General features: G+C 38.2%; 1 protein-coding gene across 1 annotated transcript in view; it reads right to left on the minus strand.

The window, feature by feature from the left end:
• PHF21A (PHD finger protein 21A) overlaps positions 1-26286 on the minus strand; it is a gene marked incomplete at its 3' end in the record, with an annotated part of 139643 nt that overhangs the window by 16422 nt on the left and 96935 nt on the right. The window contains exons 6-13 of the mRNA XM_080344637.1: positions 14051-14251; positions 10100-10354; positions 8213-8299; positions 5733-6029; positions 3844-3942; positions 2694-2745; positions 1799-1878; positions 1307-1367 (exon numbers count right to left, since the gene is read on the minus strand). Coding sequence (XP_080200763.1) covers positions 1307-1367; positions 1799-1878; positions 2694-2745; positions 3844-3942; positions 5733-6029; positions 8213-8299; positions 10100-10354; positions 14051-14251 — 1132 coding nt within the window. The remainder of the gene's footprint in view (positions 1-1306; positions 1368-1798; positions 1879-2693; positions 2746-3843; positions 3943-5732; positions 6030-8212; positions 8300-10099; positions 10355-14050; positions 14252-26286) is intronic.

Genomic DNA, 26286 nt, shown 5'->3' on the forward strand with positions numbered 1-26286 from the left:
CTTTTGTCAATTGAAAATGTGTGCTACTAATTTGGTGCTGATGCAAGCTACAAGCTCACAACAGAGTGTGAGAAAAAAAAAGTACAATAGCAGTCAGCATGCAAAAACAAGCTAGGAGAGGATCAAATACAAAAGCATGCAATTGTTTTCATTGATACAGTAACTGTTCACAGTGAGTTATAAAATAGAATTAAGAAATCATTACTAGGAGAAAGAACATTTAGTTATCCACAAAGTAAATGCAAAACTCTCTACAAAATCTACATCATATTGTTTTAAAAATCACATTTCATGTTATTAGAGGATGGCAGTAGAGAATGATGCCTTTTATTTAGAAACAGTATAGCTGCCAAAGTGTCGGCTTTGCGATATTGCCTGCTGGACTGAAGAGTTTCATCAAGGAGATGTCTAATTAATATTTGACCTTGCAGCCAAAAAACAAAGATAATGGAACCGGCCAGTGATAGGTAGGACTGTGGTTTTGGGGTTTTGTTTTGTTTTGTTTTGTTTTTTTTAATCTGATTGATTACCTTTTTTTAGACAGTTAACTCAGGAGAAGAGAAAGTATCATGAGTCTTTAAGGACTGCAGAAAATTATCAAAAATCAGGAAAAGAGTGTCTTATATGTGTGGTTGATGCCATGCACATAAATTGGTATCAAGTTCTCTCCTATGCTGTTCTGACTCATTTGTTTCACCACAATCAAAGTCTTAAAATTTCACCTGTTCTACAGCAGGATTTCTACTGAATAATAACACATACCTATACAAAAGATCATCTTTTATTTTAGGACAAGTGGCACTCTGGTTGCAGAAAAGTGCTCAGTAGGAGCACGATAGCCTTTCTTGCACAAGATAAATTCATTTGAAGGACCCAACTCTATTGCCAGTGGGGAACAAGGCTTTGTCACACTAAGTTTCCTCTCCTGTTCAAGGCACAGACACTTTTTCCGTGACTACCTCCTTCTTGACGGTAAGAATACAATTTAGTTATTAGCAAGAGAATCTTGACAGAAGCTTTATAACACTAAGTGATGTTCAAACATCTCGCCTTTCACTTTGCTCTGTCTACTGTATTTTGTTTTTATTTCTGGAGAGTGAAACTGAAATGAAACACTGAGCTGCCTAATAAAACCTGCTATGCTAATCCCTACAAGTCATGATCTTTGTCTATCATGGAAATTTACTGGACAAATGAAGCACTGTAGAGTCCTGCTTTGTTTTGCTGTTCAAATCAACAAGGGGACTGCAAATGTAAGATGGAGGAAGAGGCATATAAGAGGAAGAGAGGTTTATGTGTACCTCACCTCTTTTACGTGTCCCGGGATGCATTGTGCTGTTTAGGTACGTGACTGCACTCTTCTTGCGCTGCAGGGAAGAATAAAACAATTTTTGTTGGCTTACATTTTTTGGCAACAACTGTATGCAATAGCTGAGGAAGAGCACAGTAGTACTAAGTGAGATTACTGGCTGTTCTCTCTTCTGAAGCACAGCTTCAGGAAGGTTGGCTTTTTTACACTACTCAGATATCTGGAGTGCTTCAGGCTGATATGCAAGCTGACCTAATGGTAAGACTAACACACTGCCATTTAATGTCAGCTTTACATGGGAGAAGGCAGAAAGTATTAGAAGAACATCCTGATCTATCTACTATTTAAAAATCTGCAATGGCCTTTTGAATTATAAATGATAGCTTGCCTGTCGAGTTAGGACTGAGATAGCTTGGGAGGTAGCAACATGGCAGAAAGACACGCAAGATCAGAACAAAAATACCAGCTTCCCCCGCAAAATCTTAATACCTCAGGCTCAAAAACGGCTCCGCTGTACACCGGATTTGCTGTTGTTCTTCTTTTCCTCTCTTGTCGCTTACTTTGGATTTCTTGTAAAACAAAGCATTCAGGTTAGAAAACAATGGGTCTTAGAAATTATAGAGAGTCCTCTGAATTCACTTTGCATGTGAGGAGCGCTGTGAAGATTTCTACAGAACACAAATCATGCTGAATATAGGCAACTTTGTTATACTTCTCATTTCTGAAGGTTTGGAAACTAGGAGCTGATAAGGAATACAAAAATACAGTGCTCAACTAACTAACGAAATTATTACCATCTTCTTGCCAAGTACTCCTCGGCTAAGACATTTAAACTCATGGTCAGCTTAACGGGGATCTAAAATGAAAGGTTTATGGTAAACTTGTTGATACTTATAATAAATACAGTACAGAAATATGCAAGCCATTGAAACGTTAGGCTGCATTTCTCTGTATAGGATTAAAGAGTTTAAATGATAAACCCAATTACAATCTATTAACTCATTCACTACAGATTACAGTCCCATGAAATAAATGAAAAATCTAGACATTGGTTACAGCAAAATTATTCATGGTGTAACACTGTAGATACAGCGGTTGTCCAGGAAGCAATAAGATTGTTACAAATTTCTTTCCTCCCATCGGACCATATACTTTCTTCCCAACCCCTGATCTCCTTTGCATAAGCAACTGTTTTGTTTCAATGTAACATGAGGAATGAAAAAGTATGCACAGCAAACTAAGTTAGATCAAGAGTACAGACATACAAAATGTACTTGGGTGCAAGAAAATAGTGCATTCAATACAGAAATATTTTGGACCTGTACTTCCAGTTCAAAATGATCATGAAAAAAGGTCAAGAACCAACTTAAGACATTCTTCCTACCTTCCAGATGGTCATGAGTAACTAGTCCAAGAGACACCATGAAGGCAAGTTTCTGTGAGGGGGAAGAAAAAAAAAATCATGACAAGTCCAACCATTAGGATGAGCTTAGGCCCTTTAAAGTCAGTTGACAGGTAACTAAGCACCAAAAATGTTATTAGCAATACTTTGTTTCTAGAAATCACTTTTTATTAGTATACGTCAAGTTGCTTTGCAGAGGATAGACAATAGTCCCATTTTATAGAGGGGAACCTAGGTGGAGATACAGGGAAATGCTAATTGCTCCAGATCACAGTGTTGGCAGAGCTAGGAACAAGAAAGCAGTTTCTTTACTTCCAGTCCAGCACTGAACCAACTCTGTGATTGGTTCTTAGTAAATAGCATACAGTTCAATTGCCAGTAAAACACTGCTTGTTGAAGATCATCCTCTATGTATTGTGAACTACAAGGAGAAACTCTGGTTTACATTTGCCATTCGATAAGGGCTGTGGCTCCCTTAAAGGATTCTAATTTTAATGCAGGAAGTGCACAGACATGTAAACATCAGAATTTGTACTGACAACAGTTAATGCTCACACAGTAGTCAGTTTGAATCCATTTACAAAAACAAATGTAGTAGAGCACTTAGCTGTAATCAGTTCCAAAGCTTTGCATGGCAAAAAGGCTTTAAGCAACAGTCATTCTGGCCACTCTTTCCCCGCAAAACCAACTGGAATAAAACCCAGGAAAAATGTAAGCATACATTACTCTTTCCATCCTGCTCACCAGAGCAGAAATATTTTATAAAGCAAAATGCCACGATAAAGACATTTCTCCAGCATTAAAAATAACTCCGGAAGTCTAAATCCTCAAAGGAAGTGAAATCAAGACTGTAATCTCAGTCTCCTGGTTGAAGGAAGCATTAGAGGGAAATTATGATCTTCTAACTTACAAAAGCCTCAGAAGTCAAATGCATTCCACAACTGAAAAATGCAATGCATTATTTTTGTTTAGATTTCTCATTATGTAGCCTTATCAACTACTGCTGTTCAACAGGAATGTATGGAATTTTAAAGTTAAGCAGTCTTGAGTGAACAGAAGGGGAAAAATGTTTTCTGAAGGACTGGGTGTTTCCTTTTTTTCTTAGAAGAAAGCTCTGGGTGTGTTCCGATACCTGTGGATTTTCTTCTCGTTTTGGCTTCGGTGCAGCAGGTGGAGTAACTGTATGACTTTCTGTTTGCTTCTCTTCTGCTTCCACGTGTGGCTTAATAGTCTGAAAAGAAACAGTGTTTCTCTCATTCAGTGATAAGAATGACTTTTTTTACTTTGGCTAATAAAGCAAAACATATACTTCCACAGATACAGGAGAAAAACAGTTTAAAGCTGGCAGCGTACTAACAAAGACTTAATTGAGGAATCTGATGTGAGAGGAAGGTTAAATACAGTGTTTTTCTTTAACAAAGGATGAAACAGTCTTATCACCATTCCCATAAGCCACTCAGCCACACAAGCAAGAAAAATAATCTTAAGAGTTAAGTCCATTACAGAAATCACTACACCGTACCAGAAAACTAACAGACACTTTAAGAAAAAGCATCCCATGGAAGACTTGCAGGTAGAAACCATTCTGCATGGCACATGCATTTTGTACTTCTCACTCCTCAATATTCGTATTTCATAGAATTACGAATGGTTCAAAAACTGTCTCTCTCAACTCCTACAATCTCAGATGTTTTTGAAGCCTTTTTCTTTTCCGAAGTCATAATCTTCTGCAATGGTATCACAAACCCTGCATGACAAGCCTCAGCCCATGGCATCGCTGTGGAGGCCACAAACTGAGCGAGGCAAGCTACAGAGAGACAAACTTTTCCTCTGCATGATATGGAGAAAATCTACAGAAAAATTCATGTATTATTAAATCACTACCGTTCTTCTGTATGTTTTTCAACAGTTGAATTGCCAATAATTATTCAAAGAGCAAATGAATGTTGCTGACATCAGAAGGAATAGGCATCAAAGGTATAGTATTGTAGAAGTACAACTTCAAATCATACAAAAAGGGCACACATTGCTGAGTAACTTGTGGAAGAGCCTTGAGGTATGGAAGAACCTACTCATGAGAATTCATAAGCACAACTGAGCATGAAAATATCTTTCATGCACATGGTTTTCACAGTCTCCATGGGTGACTTCAAGAGAAGAAGGTTACTCTAAGGCCTGATAATCTATGAAAGAGTTGTAAGTGAAATATACACTATTATTGTTTATATAAATGACATAAATATTATCTGTTATAGATAATGTATTATATAGTATACAATATTATACTATTACTGACATAATATATGGAAGAGTTAAAAGCAAAACAGAAGATTGCTTTACTTGAACTGAATAGCAAGGACTCTCAGTTCCAATCCACACTGACTAAACTCATGTTTTATTTTATAGAAGTCTTCTCTGGAGAGACCCGAAAACTAAACATCTAGAATTCTCTATTTCTGAGAGTCTCCTTTCCACTCAATCAATCCAATTTAGTCATGGGGAACTATCAGTCTTCAGAAGCTGAGCAAGACTATTTTGCCTCCAATCACAAGACTGCAAGATGAAGGAAGAAATTGCTACATTTATCACATTAAATACCCCAACGATTTTGCGTCATTTTGGCTTTCATGTAGCCACCCTTTGAAAAACAGTAACACAGGAAATATTTTCCCAGTGTTTCTTAAAGCCTTGATATGAACACGGATTTCAGTTTGTACTTCATCTCCAAGATACTAGTACAGCCCTGCAAAGTAGCTTGCTTATGAATACTGCAGTTAAGACAGTAGAGGGAGCATAAAAACACTGAAGCATGAGAAAAATACTCCAATGGCCTACATTAAAGAAAATGGCAACTTCTATCCCGAGAGTTGCAAGTCTTTCTGTAAGTTGTACTGTTGATGGAACATGAATATCTATGGTACTCACTGAAAACTTCCCCACGATTGTCATCCTCTCCAAACCGGCACATTAAAGCAATAAACCCTGTTCACGTTGCATTAGTGGACATGTCCTTATCTGTACCTGTTTTTCAACGTTTGGTTTGGTGATCTGTACAGTCTGAGGTCCAGCAAGCCTGGTGCCTGGTGCTGCTATCACGATGCTGGTGAGCTGTGCCATAGGGAAAGTTTTGGCTATGGTTGCTGTCTGCCCGTTAACTACACGAACTGGATGTATGGAGTTCTGAGAGTTAGGTAACGAAGTGGGTGTGAACTTTGTTGTCAACATCACAGGCCTCTGAATGAGCTGAGGAGCTGCAAGCATTGGAGGAGGTGCTGGGGCAATAGGAATGTTATTTTGGGCAACTGGTTTAGGTCGAACCTAAAAAAAAAAAAAATATAAAAAAGGTATTATTATGTCAGTATATCAGATATGTATATTATTAAACATGTAACTTTTTTACTAAGTCTTCGAATTCAGCCTGTATAATCTGAAGAAGGTTGCTTGATTTTTTTATAGAAGGTAATTTTTAGCATAGTGTTCTAAGTATACTAGGAGAAGGAAAAGCCACATTTTCAAACCCACTTGCATAAAACCTATCCATAACATTTGCATATGCAGTCACTGTCCCTGAAATAGTATTTGGATGCACAGACATTTATATTGCATGTTTACTGCCAAGTGCCTTATCTTTATCTAAATCAACATATTGGTTTTGCAACCCCAAAAATTCATGTAATATCTACAGGCATAGCTGAGGTTCTCATGTTAAAAGTGTGTCTCAACGCTTTATACTGAACCTCCAAGAAATCATGAACAATTGACTGGGCCCTGAAAGAAAGAATTAATTTTTTTCAGCAAATCCCTGTTACCTTTATCAACTCTATATATTATTTAGACACCTACAAAACCAACCTTGCTAAGCAAAATTATTGTCAAGATTATACATCAACCCCTCATTGAAAATGCTTAAGGCTACAGGTAAATGCAGTTATCATTCTCTTCTTCTTTCACAAGAATCTTTCAATATTCCACTAATACTTGCATATTTCTTGCCCATCTGTACAAGTTTGTACTTAGCACATCATTAGAGAGTCCAGAAGTAGAATACATTACTCTGAAAATAAAGTATTTTTCCTTATTTGGTTCTTATTGTCCCATCCACCTGTAATACTCCATAATGAATTTTATCACGGAAAACTAGGTCACATTCCAATAGATCTCACCATCCCCAAATCTTAATCAGATACCAGCCTATACTTTCCTTTTTCTTTTTTTAAAGAATTTAAGACTTTTATTAACGGCACCACATCTTTCTTACAAATGAAATTATTCCTCATAGATGTTTTATTTAAAAAAGACAAAACACAGGTTTTACTGCTCAGCTGCAAACAGAAGTCACTCTCTGTTGAAACACATAAATACTTGAGAACGATATAGAGACATCTTGTTTTTCCTTTTTTGCTTGTGAGCAGCAAACGACAATTAGAGCAATTTAAGGCCTTGGGTGACACTTTGATTTTGCAGCCACCTGTTCCACGGATTCATTTCATTTTAAGCAAGTAGGATCATATGTGATCATCATATGCAAACTTCATAATTACAGACTCATGCAGGTTGGGAGGCAGGTCAGGAGGTCTCTAATTCGACCTCCTGCTCAAAGAAGGGCCAACATTAAATGCAGACCAGGTTGCTCAGGGCTTTGTTCAGATAGGTCTTGTAAAACTCCAAGGACAGAGTTTCCACAATGTCTCTGGGAAGCCTCTTCCACTCCTAATTGTCCTCAAAGAGAGAACTGTTTCCTTATATGCAGTCTATACTTTCCCTGTTCCAATTTAAGATCATTGTTTATAATTCTCCTACCAAGCACCTATGTCTCCACCTTCTTAATTTCCTTATTGATACTGGAAATAAGGCTGATGTTAGGGTGCTCCCAAAACCCGTTCTCCAAACCGAATGGGTCCAGATGCCTCAGCCTCCCCTTGCAGGTCATATATTCCTGCTCCCCAGCTACCTTAGTGCCCTTCCCCCTCTGGATTCATTCAAATTTATCAACCAGGGGCTCCAAAACTTCATGCTGCGTATCAGATCCAGTTTTATGATTGCTGAGGAAAGGTGGATAATCTCTTCCCTCAATGTATCAGCTGTGGTCCTGTTGGTACAGCCCAACATACTGCTGGCCTGCTTTGCTGCCAGGGCACACCACTAGTTCATCTGTTGTCAACCAAGATCTTTTAAGCAGCACTGCTTCCCAGCCAGCCAGCCTGTACCTGTGCAGGGGGTTGGTCCAGGTGCAAGTCTCTGCTTTTTTCCATGCTGAAGCTCAACAGATTCCTGCTGGCCTATTCCTCTGTCCTGTGTAGGGCCCTCTGAACATCAGCACTGCCCTCAAGAGCATTGACTGAACCCTCAAACTTGGCATCACTCGCAAACCTGTTGAGGACGAACTGTCTCCTCCAACAGATCACCAAGAAAGACTGACAAAGATGATGTTCATAGAAAGTATCTCCTATCTATGCTACAATTAAGTTCGTTCTTCTATTGCTTGTTCTCTGCACACTCACCTGTGGAAGAAAATTTGGACGAGGAGTAAGTCTGGGAGGAGGGATGAACTGCGGCACTTTTATGGGTTGAGGCGTAGCCTGAACCTGCTGTAAGAACATAAGAGTTCAGTAAGAGGAAAATAGCTTTGAAATTGTTCACCAAAATCAACATCCTGAATGTATTTTCAGACCTCATGTCCCCAGTTTTCCACTCTGCAAATAATTTTTCACGGAAGCAGGTTATTAGTTAGAAATGTATTAATATTAAAAACAGAGTTAATCTTACTTTCCAGTTCCTACATACCTTGCTTCATAAATTGAAGGTATCTTTCCTTTTAGTTCAACTGTACTATCTACTGTGCTCTGCAATCTAAAACCATTTTGTTTGAAGATAATGAAAATTCCCATTTGTTTTAATAGTTAAAAATTGGCTTTACAACAGGCAGAAAATAATAACAGACCGACATCCAGCTACATGAATCATTGTCCTTTCATTTTGAATGACATATAGAAGAAGGAAAGAACATCTCACACAAATAGAAAAGATTTGGAAGTTACAACTCTTTTAGCAATATTAATGTGCTATGAAGGGCTCTGAATACACAACTTGAAATTTTCAAAAGTAGGCCATTCATTTAAAACTTTTCAGATCTGATTTTAACACATCCTAAGTACTTCCCTGTGTAACTGAGACCAGTTGGATGGAGCCGTCACACGATTAACCTCTGAACAGCACTACTAGCTACTCTGAGTACCCAGTGAGATCCTCTGAAATTGTGTCCATGTTATTTTCCACCATTCTGTACTTCTGTCCACCCACATAACATTGCCATTTACTTCATAAAGGTCTTGTACTGATTAATTAATGCTTAGGAAAATATTCTGAGATTTTTGATGAAATTTGCTACAGAAACATAAATCATGGACTATTATTAAAACAGAATCACCTCCCCAAACCTAAGTAAGTTACTCAGCAAAGGAATGAAGCACAGACACAAAGGACAGATGACAGTGGTGCAAGGGATGACATGGGAAAAGAGAACAGTAGAAAAAACTCCACTCAAATAGCTTTCTCTATTCTGATTGCAAACATATGCTTCATTAGGAAGCAAAACTACTTCCTTTTGCATGACTAAACTGTATTTCTTAATAAAGATAAATTGGATTTATGCTTAGCGAAGCCTTGGGCTTTACTCCAGAAGCAAAATTTCCCTGTCAAGATGCTATACAATGCCTGGTCTCCAGACCAAGAAGCCTATATAACCCCATTTTCAAAAATTGCTGTTTTTATTTCTAGGTGGCTAACTATTCTGGCAAAAACTGTGTGATGTAATCAAAGCTCTTTTAAAATATATGCTTAAAGAAACAGGATCTGTGTATGAAAAAGTGGTGAGTGAAGATATGCTAGTGGGTAGAGTTAAGTGACTTTATCACACAAAGGGAGTGAGAGAAATTGACTCAAAAAAATTGAAGATGAAAACTGAAACTGATCAAATGAAGAAAGTCTGACATCTCCTTTACCAAAGAAAAGAGGAGGAATTCTGCAGAACACAGCCACACAGATCAGGTAGGGGGCGAAACAATAATTACTTCCCCATGACTAACAATTACTAACAGGGGTTACAGAGGTGACTATAGCGCTGACTTAAATCTATAAAGCAAATCAGTAATAACAACCCACATAAACAGTAAATGCTTTTCTCTTAGACTATCATTTTAACAATGTCAAGCAGTGAAGACTCATGACATGTCCCTACTATTCTCCCTTCTGTGCAAAAGCCTGACTATTTGTTTTTTTGTGTGTTTGTTCTTGTTTGTTGTTGTTGTGTTTGTTTTTTTTTTATTCCTATGGCCCTCTTGTAAACCAAACCCACACATATCTGCAGGGCAAACACATGAAACGCTTACCAAAGTTACTGTGTTTTTTGCCACTATTTGGACTGCCTCAGGTCCTGGCCCAGTGACCTTATTTGTTGTCTGGAGGTTGACTGGTGCACTCTGCGCATCAGTGCTGAGGACTGCTTTCTGATTGTTGTTGATAGCAGTAACCATGGCAATGGTAGGTCTCTGACCCACAACAGAGGCAGGCATGGTCGCAGTTGCTGCTTTCAAGACGAGAGGTAGTGTCTTAGTGGTGATCATAGAAGCTGTAGTTACAGTTTTCTAAGGGAAACAGAAAATACACTGTAAGAGACAGAGACACGTCGTATCAGACAGGACGTGGGTTGGTTAGTCAGAAACAATAGACAGTAAGAGAAAGAGAAGGCAGCACTGAGTCTATCTACCTGCTGTTCAGACAAGCACATTATCTTACGCTTCTGAAAACTGGATAGCTAGAAAGGATTCTCATTTGAGGCCCCTGTTGGGTTTATTTTGATAGCCTGCAGCATTACAGATTGATTCAAAAACAATTCCTGAAAAAATGACAATCGGGTGTTAGTAGTGGCATACGCATTTTTGGATCTTTTAGTTTCATATTACTTCCAAACATGTACTGTCAATATCAAACCTATAAGGTGGAGGTTTATGAAATACACCAGCAAACTAGATTCTCACCAATTAAAACTCAAATTTTCAAATGGAATTTTGATTTAGAGATATCCTCACCATCAGAGGAAGAAGGAAAAATCACTTGCAAATCAGTTTCTTTAAGATCAAAAACGTATTTTGATTTTGGGTATCTCAAATTTCAGTTTTAGCCGTATATAGTTACTTAGCCCTTAACTTCCTTTCTGAAGAATATCAGTGGGGCTACCCTGAAGTTTCAAGAGCTGGCTGTTAATCTGTCCAGCTGCAGGCAATTATGTTTAAATTCTGCGGAATGGGCTGGTTTTGGAACATCCAAGTGACACCATGATTGCTTTTGGCCTGTTTTAGAGAGAATGGTTTTGAATCACTTAATGCCAGCATTTATGTGAAATGCCTGAATACATTACAGCCACAAATTCCAAAGTTAAAGCAACTGTAATCCCACAGTTTTGTTTTAAAATGTACTGTCTTCTAAGATGTTAAGGGGAATGGACAACTATGAATTTCCTTCAAAAGGCAACAAGGCAAAAGAGTCTCCATATAAAACAAGAACACAATATGCACAGAAACCTCATGACAAGTGACACTCAACAGAATGGCAAGTGAGCTTATTTCTTTTCTCTTTGGTGTAAAAAATCCATTGTACCAATGGCACCACATCTTGGAAACAGTCATTGGCATGATGAAATGCTCTTAGTATGAAATAATCACCATTCCCTCCTGATGTCAGCATTAGGCTATACAACAGGGAAAAATGGAGAACCAAGGACTGAGCAGTCTTCTTCATGTTCTGATCATGCCTGATTTAGACTGCTCGATTTTAATCACACAAGACCTTTCTCTTCTTTCTAGTAAAATAATATAAATATATTTCCCATTGGATTCTTCAGTATTTTCACCAATATTATTTCCTTAGACAAAAATGCAGTTTACCTCCACACCTCTAATTTAATAATGCTTAAATTATATCCCCTAATTGTTAATTATGCACAAGCATGAAAAAAAATCAGACACTGCATAATGCCAAATCAAAGGATCATTCATGCTTCAATTTTATACACTTATACAAAATCCAGACATAATTAACTTTTCCTTGTTTTAATACGAACAATTCCCTTAACTTTTTATCTGAGATTCAAGAGTTTCTTATCGACCTCTGCTGCACCTTCACCAAAGCAAGAGGCTCCATTCCCCTAACGCAGTAACATTATTCAAGCTTTTAAACTGAGATGTAGCAGGGTATCGTTTTCACAAGCTTTACATTCACCCATGAACATTTTTAAGAAAAGTGTAATCAATCCTGTAATACAAGACTTTCACTCTTTGAAGGGGTTCTAGTAAGTCTGTAAGTACCAAGAGTACAGTTTCAGTCAGCAGATCACAGAGCTTGAATATCCCTGTTACTTCGCTGAGCATTAAATACCTTGGCTGTTATACAAAGTTTTCAGTGCGTGAATTCATGCTGGAGTGGCATTCAAAGTCTGCATTATTTGACACAATAACATTGCAATAATATGAACTTTAGCAGTTAGTGCTTTATGAAAATTTAAAAAGCTGTCCTTACTGGACTACAGTAAGTATATTAAAGTATCACTATTAAGGCAGCATATATATCTTGATTCAAAAATTTAATTACTCTGAAAATAACCTTGAAAGATGTATTATTTATTAACGTAAGCACCAAAAAACCTTATAGAGAGACAAAATATTTGACATTTCTTTGCTGAAAAAGACTGAGGGGCAACAGGACAGAGGCACAACCCTAGATGCAAAATGTGTACTAAAGTGAGGTTACTCCAGATTTATGCCAACATAAATTAAACCAGAAAAGTGTTAAGTATAAAAGCTAGCTTACTAATTCAAATGAGAGGATGACCTGCCTTTCAGTTTGTAATGACTTTCCAAGTACAACTGTACCAATGATAGCCAGAAGGGTGTAGCAGTTTTTTGACTGTTTCACTAGAGGGCTCTTTAACTTTGAACAAAACCTCAATTTTTACGACCCAAGAGATGACCTGGAAGTTAATGCATGATTGCAAAGTGCGGAACAGGGAGAAACACATAAAACTGCCTTTGCAGTCATGTTTCTTCACTGAAAAACAGAGATCAATGATACAGCAAACAGTGATCCATTGCTTGACTATACAAATTTTAGGACACAGTAATATTTAGTTCTTTGTTCTGTTTCAGTTTTGATCTTGATGTTGCTGCTCAGAAATGTCACTTCCTTAGTTAAGTTTGCTTCATTTTGTCCATATTATTTTCTCAAAAATACCATTATGTAAGCCTCACAAATATGTTTTTAGAGTGCATCCAAACCAACTTGCAGAGTTAATGAGGGAACTAACAGCCCAACCATTTCTCCCTCCTCTACTTTGCAAAACTTTCCCTTTGCAAAAGGGAAAACAAGAATCACAACTGGTCAAAGCTATGGTTGTCGTTCACTGTGACATGCATAAAGTAAATGTCATGGGTGAATTCTGTCATCCTCCTAGCCAGGTAAACACAAGCTGCTGAGATTTCATCAACAGGAAAAAAGACCTCACAGACATTTCTTTTTACAAAACACCTCCCTGCACTTTCTACTTGTTTTATTAGCATACTTTTCAGATTCTAAATATCAGAACAGGAGAAACCTGGAGTTCCCCTCTCAGTAGAAGCAGATCACTTCCTCTGGTGACTTTTGGGATTATGTCAGTAATTGTACACTCTAATGAAATTCAGTGTACCTTCCTTCCCAGTAAAGACTCTACTTTCTAAAACTCAAACTTTGCAATTAACATTGCACACTTTTAGATGAAACCTTGCAAACTCAGGTGCTATTTGATATGAGTTACACCTGTTTTAAAAGAACCAAACAGAAAGAAGGGGGAACTGTTTTCTTATATTTTGTTCACAGATACAGTGGGCACTCTGTTAGTCTTTTAAAAATAAAGTCTTTTAATCATACACCTCATAGAGTGTGTTTAAAGTCTTTACTGTTTCTTGGGACCTAATGGGTATGGACAATCATTCATGCACTTATGGAAAAGACAGATTCATTTGCTAAACCTCCATTTATTTTTAAGAAAGGTGATATTACTACCCTTCTTTTCTGTGAGGTTATAATTTGACTTTTAAACACTACATAACTTTTTTGATTGAGATACAAGGATACTGCCAAAAAAAACTCCACAAGACTCATATCTGCATATGCACAGGAAGAAAAATTCATATTGGTACACTAACAGGCACAAGTGAAAGTTTGCAATTTTCTCTCTGCATTTTTCTTTGATTTTTTTAGTGAACTTCACTTTTAGCAAGAAAAAGAATTATTGTAGAAATTTTTACCTGTGATCCAATCACGTTAGGAGAGGGTGCAGTGGACTGCTGCTGCTGTTGATGGTGATGTTGCTGTAGCTGTTGTAGTGGTTGTGGCTGTGGGGTCTGCAGTTTGTTTTCTGACTGTGCTAATGGCTGGATCTGAAACTTACTGTCTGGCTGTTCCTGCTTCACTATCAAATTCTTTCGGAGTTGTTCCACCACTCTTTTCTACCAGATAAACAAAAACATAACCAGAAATTATGACAGTTATTTAGCTGCACATATTAGAGAAGATAATAATACCTAAAGTTACATTTATTTAATGTAAGTAAAGAAGTGTTCAGAAGCTTAGTTGGATTTCTCTTTTTGGAAATTATTGGTGTTACCTAACAGACAAAATAGGCCACAGAGGAGCAGTACTGCTGCCCAGCAGAGTGACCTTGCTGTCCCTGCAGAAACCCACTCAACAAAATTCAACCCAACCACAAACTATTGCAAGACCTCCTCAACCCATCTTCACTTGAGAGGTGTTAGCATTCACATTCCAGAGTTTTTGATTCCTTCAAACATGCATCATTCCTAAACAGAGAATGACTTCAGGTTGAATCCTCAGGGCTGACTTCATGATAAAGGGGATGACAGTTTTGTACCAGGCATCAGAACTGAGTGGAGAGACAACCAGTTTGAGTGCAAAGTAGGGAACAGGAGAGGCATGGATGTGTGGTCATTCTGTTCAGTATTACTGTCACCTGAAAGAAAATCAGATAGGGCTACCTATGTGGGAAGGAAATGCCACACATTTAATTCTCCCAGCTTAAAGGCTTCCTATCACATTATAGCTTCCACGAAAGTTTGAATTTATATACAAAAGAACTTTCTTCTCCTGGTGGCCACTGTGTATCTTTAGACAGTAAAATTTAAAGAGCATACCAGGTGACCTGCAGGATAAAATACAATGTCACCACACGGGTAATAAGGGTTCACAATTTATGTTCATGTTATACTTGAGTGTAGACAAAGATGAAAACATCACAAGACTTTTTTTACCTTTCATGGGCCTGATAGGAAACGGACATTTTTTTTCTATATTCTAACCACCCCCAAATCAGGTTAGCTTTAAAAAGATTTAGATGTATACTGGAGCCCACTTGATGAAGAGCGTATGTATACTCCAGAACAGTCATACATCAAGGTTGGCTTTGGAAGAGGCCAATGAAGTCAACAGACACAGTGGGGGCTCAACTGACAAAGCTCTAGTGGGAACAGAAATGGTGAGGAAACCTCTGCCAGGTGCTAACAGTGGGGTCCCCAAACAGTTCCACTTACATAGAAAGGAAAAGAAAAAAAACATTCTGACAATATCAAATGTTTTGATTTTTGTTTTGAAGCATTACTATTAAGATCAAGTACAAAACAGAGAGATGGAGGAAAACAAACAAAACACCAGCTTTTTACAACCAACTGAAACAATTTTTTCCACTCAAATTTCTTTCATGCAGGTTTATGAAATTTTGAGCTAACAAAATATCTGTTCTCTGCATAGTTCTAGTGGACGTACTGTAGACTTTTGATTCCAAGTATCTTGCTTGTGATGAATTAAAACTGCACAGTGCCTCATATCTGAATGGGTATCTCTAGCCCAGAAGAAGGTGATGAAAGGGACAGTGTCCCAAACTGGCAGGTCTGGAAACTGAAACTTTAAAAAGCCAAATAAAGCATACAAGCAACAAAAACCCCATCCCTGTTTCATAAGGTTGAAAAGCGCAAGCTCACACGACTGACCCTTTTGCAAAAGACGGAGCTCGGCGACTCGAGATGTACAGGAGAAGGAGAGAGCCCACAGCTCTGGCTGGGGACAAACGCTCAGCTCCAACGGCAAGGGAAACACAGGCCCAAACCCACTGAAAATCCCGGGAGCTGGTGATGGAGGGCGACATAAAGAACTGTTCTACACCACATTCAGAAAAGTGCTAAAAGCTGTCAAAGCCTAAAAGCTGTAAATTGTTTGTTCCCTTCTACAACAAGGAGAAAATAATAGGAGTGTAAAAGGCATTTTTCTAATTCAGATATTTTACATAGTTTTAAATGGACTGTGTCTATCAGCTCATTCGTATACGTAATAAGTGAACAATCATTTTAAATTGCTTTCTGAAAAGATCAGCCACGTGAACATGCAAACCAAAGTGCCGTGTCAGCAAGCAGATATAAGAGCTGAAAAAACATTTCCAGAGAGTAAACTGAGGGGGAGGAGAATGGAGCAAAGTAGGGGAGGAAATAAAGCAACAAGCCTATGGAATACCTGCCAAAAAAAGGAATGCACATCCACAGGAGGTTAAAGAATTACCGTACCCGGTATGAACAGGAAAGGAGTTTTTGTCTTCCACAGCTGCCTGTATGAAATTCACTGAGAATGGTGCTCTTCTACTGTTTCCCCAATTTGAGGAAATAAGCAGCCATGGCCCAAGAATTCATTTCCGTCTTGCTCTTTACAATGGGAGGAACATAAGTGAAAGGATTAAAAAAAAAAATCAGAAAAAAAAGAGAGAAAGGCAGGCGGGAGGACTCCTCTGCCATCCTGCTACGGTGGGGTGAGAGCCAGCGAGGACGGGAGCAGGAGCGAGGTGAGTCACATCGCATTCACACGCCGCCTGTTCCACCCCCGGGCCCGAACCGTGGCGTGCAGAGCTGCAGAAAAACAGGACTGAAGCACAACTTTTATTAGCGCTTTGTGCAAAAAACTGAGGCTCAGTATATTTGGCACAAGATGGATAATGTGAGTGGAAAAACCGCCGTTGCTCTGGAAGTCTATGCTAGCCTGTTAGAGGCTGCTGAGAGCTGCCTGGCAGCAGCATATCCTGCCATCCATATCCATTATGCAGATATTAAACTGGAAGAAACATCTAATGCTTTTAAAATTCAGAGAGTAAAACTCAAGTTTGCAGTGCATGCCAATTGCTTACGCAGTTTATTAAGCTGCTTCTACCAACTGTCAGTAAAAATACCACACTGAAGCTGCAGAAATCATTTTACTATCTGCAAGGCTGTTGGGATTATCTGTTTGTTAGCAGTTACCAAGAGGGAGATGCTGAACAACATATTCCAAAGTTCTTTAGCTTAATTAGCAAAACCAGACGAGACTGAGGGTTGCACCTACACAGGAACTAAGAGCAGATCTCTGCCCGTTTTCAGCACCACCCTCTGCTGTGTCCTCCTCCACACGGTCCCATCCCACGCTCCGGGTCTGACACCATCCGGCTGTGCCAGGGTGTCCCACTGGCACCGCGGCTCTGCAGCTGCACGGCAGCCCCAGCACGTGTCCGCCTGCAGCAACATCAGCAGAGCCTCGTCTTGCAGGGGATTAAACAGCAGGGCAGCTTGAAATAAACTCCTGCCTACTGTCAGACTTGATACTTCACTAAAACCGTATTTTTAAATTGTTCTTCAGTTATTTGACTCTACTTAATCAATTTTGAAGGTGGTTTGTGCTGCAGAAAGTACAATCTGTATGACTGAAATGTGCCAAGGCTGGTAAAAAGTCCAAGCTACACGCCTTAGAGAGATCTACAAGTGCCACTTAAGAAATATTCCTAATTCTTTAAATGTAATCATTGCCATTTTTCCTTCCCACTCTTATTTAAGAATATTTAATTAAATTCTTACTGACAACCTCAAAATTTTAAATTGAGATTAACTCAATCATAAACACGTCATCATGAACACAACATAATCATTTTCTGCATGTCAGAAAGCTCTAACCCTCCCTGTATTCCTAAAATAGTTTATTTTCCTGCAAAACTACAAACCTATGAAAATCATTCATCTTTCAAGTTTACTGAATCTTCCTCAAAGCCAAATGCCAATCCTCTCTTTAAATCCAGAACGTGAAAGAAAATAATAATCACATCCTCTCTTCCAAATTGTATTCTACCTAAAAAGTAACAGCTAGCCCTCCGCAATGGTTGTTATCAGACTGCTTCAAAATCTGTTTGGCAAACACTGCCCTGTAAGCATCCTACATAATGTCATAGCTCTCGCTGTCTTGACATCTTTATCACTAATCTCATCAAGAACCGTTCACACCACTGAGTTCACAGAGCCCTAGACATCTTATATGACCCCCTCTTAAAGGTAATAATTGTGATCAATATTGTGACATTTAGCGATACCACTTTCTCATTCATGCCACACGCCAGATCCTAACACAGCATTAGAAGATTACTTTGGCTTGATTAAGCAGAAAATCTGTCTCTATGTCTTGTTGGTCATATATCTGTGCCAAAAGGTGTCTTCTCTGTGCTCGTATAAAAAACTATCATGAATATGTTGCTGTGAGATAAGGAAAGTCCTTGGAGCAAACTTAAAGCTTAGTAAGGTTTCAGTATAACATTATTAGCCCAGCATTATTTCCACTTCAATCAAAGAATCGATAACAAAATACTTCTCTGAGTACAGTAATTTTAAAAATACTACATTCTTTGTTATATTTAGTGACATATTTTCTTCTTCATATAGGAAACACATTCAGAAAAGCACACATATCCAAAGGAGGGTCTGTTTTTAAACGTTAAAAATCTGCAACAATCAGAATTAAAAAAATTCTCTAAAAATGAGAGAGAAAAGTAAAGTACCAAACAGCCTTGCAATGCATACCTTTAATATCACAAAAACAAAACTGATGCGGTTTGAATTGCTCAGCTGCCCGCTAGCGACCCTCTTTCCTGCTCCAGGAACTCAGCTATTATGGATCCTCTGTCACCTGTTCCCTCCAACAACCAAGAAATGTTCTCTGGGATGTAGGAGCTGACAGCTGCTGTGAATGAAATGGTAAGAGAAGGTACTGATTTCCAATATACTCCAACTTGGGAGTGAGGAGGACGAAGGGAATCCAGCCTCCCTCCCCTCTCCTTGCCAGCCCCATCCCCTGCCGCTACCTAAAGAGAAGTGAAATACCTCTGCTTTTCCACAAAACAGAAAGATATCAAAACTTCGGTGGCAGAAGGAAGCTAAAAGATCCTGAAGCCCTGACATGGTTAGTCTTTAACCTGCAAAGATGGTACATTTTGGGAACGGAATTTGGGAGGGGAAAGATTTCAAGCAAGGAGAATAATTGTATGGTCATCCAGTATGTGAAATTTAAAACAGTGAAATCCAAGTATAGAAATTGATGATGTAGAATCTGTGCCAGTGAAAAAAAAAACACCTGTTGTACAAAACAACCTGAATTGAATTCCATTGGAAGGATAATCAAAGGACTATAGAATTTCTTCCAGCTATTTCTGTGGTTATCCCATATTTTTATGGAATTTTGCACTTCTGGCTGTGTTTCAGTCATACCCAGATCTTTATATCAACAAAAAAATCTAAACCAACTAAATTAGAAATAATTTTATTCCAAGAAAAAAGTGTGGTACAATTTCCTACTTTGTCAAGGTGATCAAACTGGCACATATTAATATATTGTTCCATGGGAAGAGCCTCTCTTGGGGCAGGGGGGCTTGTGTGCTGAATGGGAATGCAACAGTGGGACTGGGAGACCACATCCACCTCACACTTGAATGCCTTGCTGAGCATGATCACTTAAATATGCACTATTTCTTTTCAAAACAGTATCTATTTTCTAAGCTTTTGTTAGATACACAGAATCTTAACCATACCCAGTCAATGGCTCCATGGCCAACACTCCAGTGACTGTCTCAAGAAGCACACGCTGCATTCAGCCCACAGAAAACACGGCTAAAAGCTGCACAAAGACACAAGAACTTGTGCATGTCCGAATGTGGTTGTAGGCATGTTAGGAAAATGAATGCTCTTCCTCCCTCTGCCATGATGGTCCTATGGGATTAACTGAGCAAGGCACTTCTGATACCGATGAGTACTAGAGATGGACCGAGACAGTACAGTTAATTTTGGTATGTCCTAAATTCATGAGCTTGTTTTGCAGTCTTAGTATCTTTAATACAATAACTGAGTATGTACAGGTTACCTTGTATAAAATGGAATTTAAATAAATCTTAATTCCATAAAAATCTACTTTGACATTTTGTCAGAAAAGTATCGTCACATAGCATTGGCATGACGTGAAAAATATTTTTCTCATTAAAAATGCTGGTAAACTCACTACACTTCATTATATTCTAGACTATTTAAAATAATTAATGCAGGTCTGATTCTGAAATAAATATACAGTTCACATGAGCATACTTTGAAAAAGAATGTGCGCTTTTTCCTTCATGACAGAGGAACACTACTTGAAGCTGCTAGAAGTCATTCAGACATGAATTATGTAAGTTCTGAAAATAATGTTCATTCCTTTATTCGGAACAGGGGAGAATGCTTATAATTTTTTTGATTTAAAAATATAGCTAGAATTATAAAAGAAAATGACCAAAACTAGCTGCTGTGCCATTCTGCTTTATGTGACTTCTTTGCTTTATTTTCAGCACCATGTCTTTTACCGTTTGCAGTGCCACAAGACCAATTAATTTTTGGAAGGGAATGTTATACTGAGAAATAAGTTATGCTTCACTGTCTTCTCGTTTTAGAATTTTTATCCTTGCAAAAAGTAGGGAACAGAGACTCAGCTAGCTGTAGCAGCACACATACAATGTTTTCCTGCAGCTTATATATTAAATAAATGTAATAGCTACCTTCTTAGTTAATGGAAAGAAACTTGCAAGAACAGCTACGATAATTAAACAATGAAGCAATTAATTAATGGACAATTAAGTGTATGACAACAGGCAAAACAGAACAGGAAAAACAGTTAAGTGCAGTACTTTGAATGTAATTAAGGAAGAATGGAATTAAAGGAATTAAATTAATTTTTTTTTAATTTGACAAGGTTTGACAAGGTTTGTTTTCATTTAGGTTTTTCTGCTTCCCAGAAATACTTCCGAGTACAAATACAAACCGGTAAAAGGACGTGGGGATCACCTCAACATGAAAAGGCTAAAGAAATAAAATTAAACTGCTGACTACCACAGAAAATGTGCTTATTTTAATTTTATATTAACCATCTCTGTATTGTTCTACCCCCATTTGTCTGTTTCAAGGAAAAAAAATCCCTTAGGAAGAAAAAAAAAAACATCCTAGATTGTGCAGAAATGAAACAAGGGTTCTTTTGTACTTCAACGTAAAGTATGTTTCTATGATCTCTGACTGAACCTAGTTTTCCAGAAGTGTGTAATGTGGTCTTGTAAAATCTGTCATGGAGAGAAGCTTGGGATATGAAATCTCAGCATAAAAAATACTGCGGATTATTATTGCTATGCAGGAGAACACAAAGGAACAACCAGCCCCATGGGAAAGCCATTCATTCACATATACACATGGCAGCCAGGTACTGAACATCTCTGCCAGGGAAGTCCTGACACTTCTCTTCTGATTTACCTCATAATGTGACATCCTTTAAATGGAATTTCTCTGAATTAAGCAAGCACAGTAGAGCAATTTAAATTAGCAAACTTATTTCATGATTTAGAAATGATCACCCTAATCTGGTAACTTCTCATATTTTTTGAATAACCCAAGTGGAGAGTCATCAAGTAATTTTACAGTGTACTACTTCACAGTAGCACAGTCCCTTGACTAAAAATTAATCAGCTTCAGCAGGATTTTTGTGCACCCTACAGCTATTCTCATGACTGAATCACACCTCCTCTCCTGCTCATGAAAGGAAACACACACAGTTCATGCTCATGTGCTTCATGCATGATCAGAACTATCAAGCAAGATGACTGGTTTTATTTCACTATAGAATCCAAACTTGTTCTTTTGTGAACAGAGAGATTTGGATGCTCAAACTATATTGCACCACCAACTGTTGATTACTCTGATGTTGTTAACAGCATCTAATATTTCATTTCCACAGTCGCTTTACAAACATCACCAACTAACAGCAGCAGGCAGGCTTTTCCCTGTGTCGTCAACCAAATACTGTTTAGTGCTGATTCAATTAAAACCCATCACTAACAACATCACATCGCAATTCACTGTTGATCTCCACTTCACAGGCAGAATAAGTTATCAGAGCAAAAAGTCATAGTTTGACCTCACTCAAATGAGACATTTTATCTTCTTCCTACTCACCTGAACAAGTATAACAAATACAGATATTCTGTCTGCTAAATATACCTGCTGTCCTCTTTAGTTAACCAAGCATGATCAAAATAAAGAAAAATGCCAGCTTCACAGAGAAAACATCAAATTGCATCACTGCAGAAGACCCAAACTGCTGGTCTTCAATTCTGTCAAGGTTTGTGGATCAGTCAAGAGTGACTCTCTGAAAAACAAAGCAATGGCTCTTTCTTAGCCTCCCAACTTCAATAGCAAGTGGAGGGAGACTTTGTCCCTGTGTTAAATTATTTATCTCAGCATAAAAAGCATCTCACTAAATAAGGCTAAAACTACTCAACAACTGAAGATTTGGGGAACTTTTTGCCCAGGGAGGTTGTGGAGTCTCCTTCTCTGGAGACATTCAAAACCCGCCTGGACATGTTCCTGTGCAACCTCACCTAGGCGTTCCTGCTCCAGCAGGGGGATTGGACTAGATGATCTTTTGAAGTCCCTTCCAATCCCAAACATACTGTGATACTGTGATACTGTGAACTTTTGCCTCTCTTACATACACCCAAGAATGGAATCTTTTGCCAAAAGAATGGAAAGCTACCTTTTTCACAAGGGATGCAGAGCTACTGAAGATAGTTCAAAGGAATACCACAAACATAATCAGAGACCCAACAAACAATGCTGTGTAACGTGAGGCTTACTGGGGCTCCGCATATTCAGTTTATTGAGAGGTGACTTCTCACTAAATATAGATATTTATACATGGAAAAGAAATCTGGTGATGGGAGCATTTTTGATTTCTCTGAGAAATGTAAAATGATGATTCTGCAGTTGCAAGTTGAAGGTAGACAAATTTAAACTTGAAATAAGATGCAGAGATGGTTAAATATTGTAATAACCTAATACTAAAGGTAACAGCCTACCATGGTTTGAAGTCTTTAGGACAAGGTTATACAGATTCATAAAGGAAATGCTTAAGCTACATTTTGGAGGAGATTATTTAGTATACATGAAGGGGAGAGGAACCTAGGACACCACTCATTCCCATCCCTTACTAGGGACAGTGCAAGTGCCAGCACTGTTCCCTGCAAGCTTCTCCAGCACTGAAACTCCACATAAAGACAGCCTTACTCTTCAGAATATGAACATGTCCAGAGGCACAAACAACCAGATATACTCAAGGTTGCTTTTGCACCTTCCTCTGAAACACAAGATACTAGCCACAGTTAAAGAGCTCAGCAAAGCAAGCTTATTTTCTTCCTTTAATGCCTTTTATTGTATGCCTTATTTACATGTTTAGATTCTTAGTGATTTTAGACTTGGAATGGGAAAAAATTTCCCCATGTCAGGCTTGCTGGGATGTTGCTTTTTGCTCTTCCACTGCAATGCAGGATGTGGACTGCCTACTACAGTGACCTGGGGAAATTTTGCCATTCAACCTGCTGACATTGCAAAGGGCCTTCAGAATAACTGGCAGCCCAATTCACCACCAGTTTTCTGGAACAAAAATATGTGGAAGACAAAAATTAGGTCTCCTGGTGATCAAACTGTTATAGTCTTCCTGAAGACAGAAGACATCATACAGGAGTATCAGGGTAGAATATAATGGCCTCTAACAAGCAGAATTAATCTACTTGTCCTTTTTGGATTTGATGTCTTCCCTCTACTTCCTAGATGCAGTTTCACAACTAAAGTTTATCACTATTCTTTTGAAATTAAAAAAAAAAAAAAAAAGGCATGCTATAAGAAAGACAAAAAACTATTTTATGAACATGATTTTTTTCAACAGATGTAAATAGTACCTAATTTAATTAGCAGGATCAGGCATTAGTAGTATCTAATCTCAAATTATATATATTCTCTCAAATTTCGGTTTGTTCCTGGAATGTAATCCCCAGTAGCTGTTTTTGTTCCCCCCAGAACCCTTATTTTAAGAAAGTTTAATTCCTTGCTATCAAAATGCCTTGGGAAGGTGTCATCACTTCATCAGCAAGATAACAGTAACGTGATGTGCAACATGAAGAAGCCACTCAAGGAACACAAAGATCTTTCTGGCTTCGATGGACACCTCACGGGAAAATGCATCTGATACCTGTTGTATCAATACGGACAATACGCAGCACGAAAAAGAGTAACGACAGAGACCACATAAGGGAATGTAAACATTCCTATCCATAAGTTCATACCACTTCTTCACAGTGTGCTTGCTTGTTTGACAGCTATACTGTCATAATTTTAGACTGTTAAACCTCTGCTCTAGGGTTTATAAAAGATCAGAGCACTTGTCACTCTCAGTGCAGGTAGAGTGAGATAGAGTGGTTGAGCAGTTCATTTTTCTTTCTAATTACACTCCATTAACCTTCCGCATGAGAGCTCCCCTGTGCTTTCCCACCAGCAGCACCAACTGGCTGTGTTTGATAAGGCTCAGCAGAGTCTGCACGACCAGCACGTGTAGCTACAGGAACACTCCAGCACTGCAGGCCTGGCAGAAGCTGGGCTGAGCTGCAGTCACATTCAGCTGAATCGTACACAGATGGACATCAGTCTCGCCCTACCCACCTCCCCCACAACTCCGCTCCTTGAACTTCATAGATACATGATCTAGCATTTGAAAGCCAAATGCAGAACGAGAGAATTATTCACAATAGGGAACCAAACAGTTACCGTGCTTTCACCTCACTGCGGAGACCTGCCAAGAGAAATGCATTTAGAACATTAAAGCATGCAGGGAAATAGAAAAGAAGTTGTTGTTACGTTATAATTAGATCATGTTAGTCTATGCAACCAGAGTGCAGAGAAGGAGAATTACTTTTGAAATTTAAATCTTTTTTAAATGCACTTTCAGTATCTGGGGTTGTTTGTTGTATATTCTGAAGACCACACTGTTAACAAATAGCATTATATTTATCTATAACCTTCTCAACGGTGACCACATAAATGATAGGCTTTTCTAAAAAGAGAGACTTCTTCGATTAATAATGTATTCTATGGGAGTTTTAAACTCAGTGCCAGGAAAGCTATTTTCCATGTGCATGAAGGTAGATTAGCATTTGTGTATATTGAGTAACAATGTCGGCACATGCTTACACAGATAAAAGGGAAACAAATTTGGAAGGAGGGGTTGTAAACAATCTGGAACAGAATCTAAATTATTTAAAAAATAAATGAAACACTACAAAATCTGCACTTTCAAATGACATTTTATACTACCAATTGGAATTTTTAACTGTTTCAAATGACTTCACAGCATAAAGCTGTATACGGAACTGGCCTATATAAACAAGTGACGGTGATACTCTTTTTGCTATTACCTCCATCATCTTTTCTCACCCCTCTTCTGTTGTTAAACATATTGTGATATTTGCATCTGCATGCATCTCCATAAATAAATATAACTTACTTCTCTACTAGGGTAAGTTTCCCAACCTTCAGCTAATATTTTGAAATGATCTGCTGTTTTCTAAGTCTTGGTTACTCTGAAGTGTCTGAAACAAAATCTGTTTGTGCTACAAGTCAAGTTGTGAATCCAGCACCATCCTTGTTCAGAATGGTACAGGAATTTTATTTCAGAATGTCGTCAAAGATTCCCTCCAATACAAAGGAAATGCAGGTGGCCCTTCACTTATAACAGAAAGGTAAACACTGCTACTGAACTCACAAGTACCCTGAAGAGACTTGGTTTTCAGAGTGATCATTAAAGACCCTTAACATAAGACCCACTTTCTATGTCTAAGTAATTTTCTAAAAGATTTTGTATCTATTTTCCAAAATTTTCTTCTATTTAATCTAAAGATGCCAATTCAGTCTTTAATGCAGTTTAACTTGTGCCATCTAAGCCTACAGCATATGACGTAAATTCAGAATTTGTGGATGTGACCAAACACAGTGATTCCAAAACTGTCAGGCTGCTGAGGTTGCCTCAGGAAAGCTGAATAGTCAGTGGACAGACAGATCCTCCCTCTAAGACAGGTTTGCTCAAAGTGCAAGCACAAGTACCTTTGTAACAGTAATTTATTGGATAAACAACAAATGCTGTTATTGGGGTACATTTGATAACAACTAAGACACCAGATGAATTTTGTCAGATATAATTTCTCTACTAAAGAGAACCTAATAAATTTGAAACAACATGATTAGGACATTGAATAAAATTATCTAAAGCATCCCTATCTGTTGTTTTGTAAAAACGTATCTGT

Source organism: Nesoenas mayeri (genome assembly GCF_963082525.1).
Source record: "Nesoenas mayeri genome assembly, chromosome: 5".
NCBI lineage: Eukaryota > Metazoa > Chordata > Aves > Columbiformes > Columbidae > Nesoenas > Nesoenas mayeri.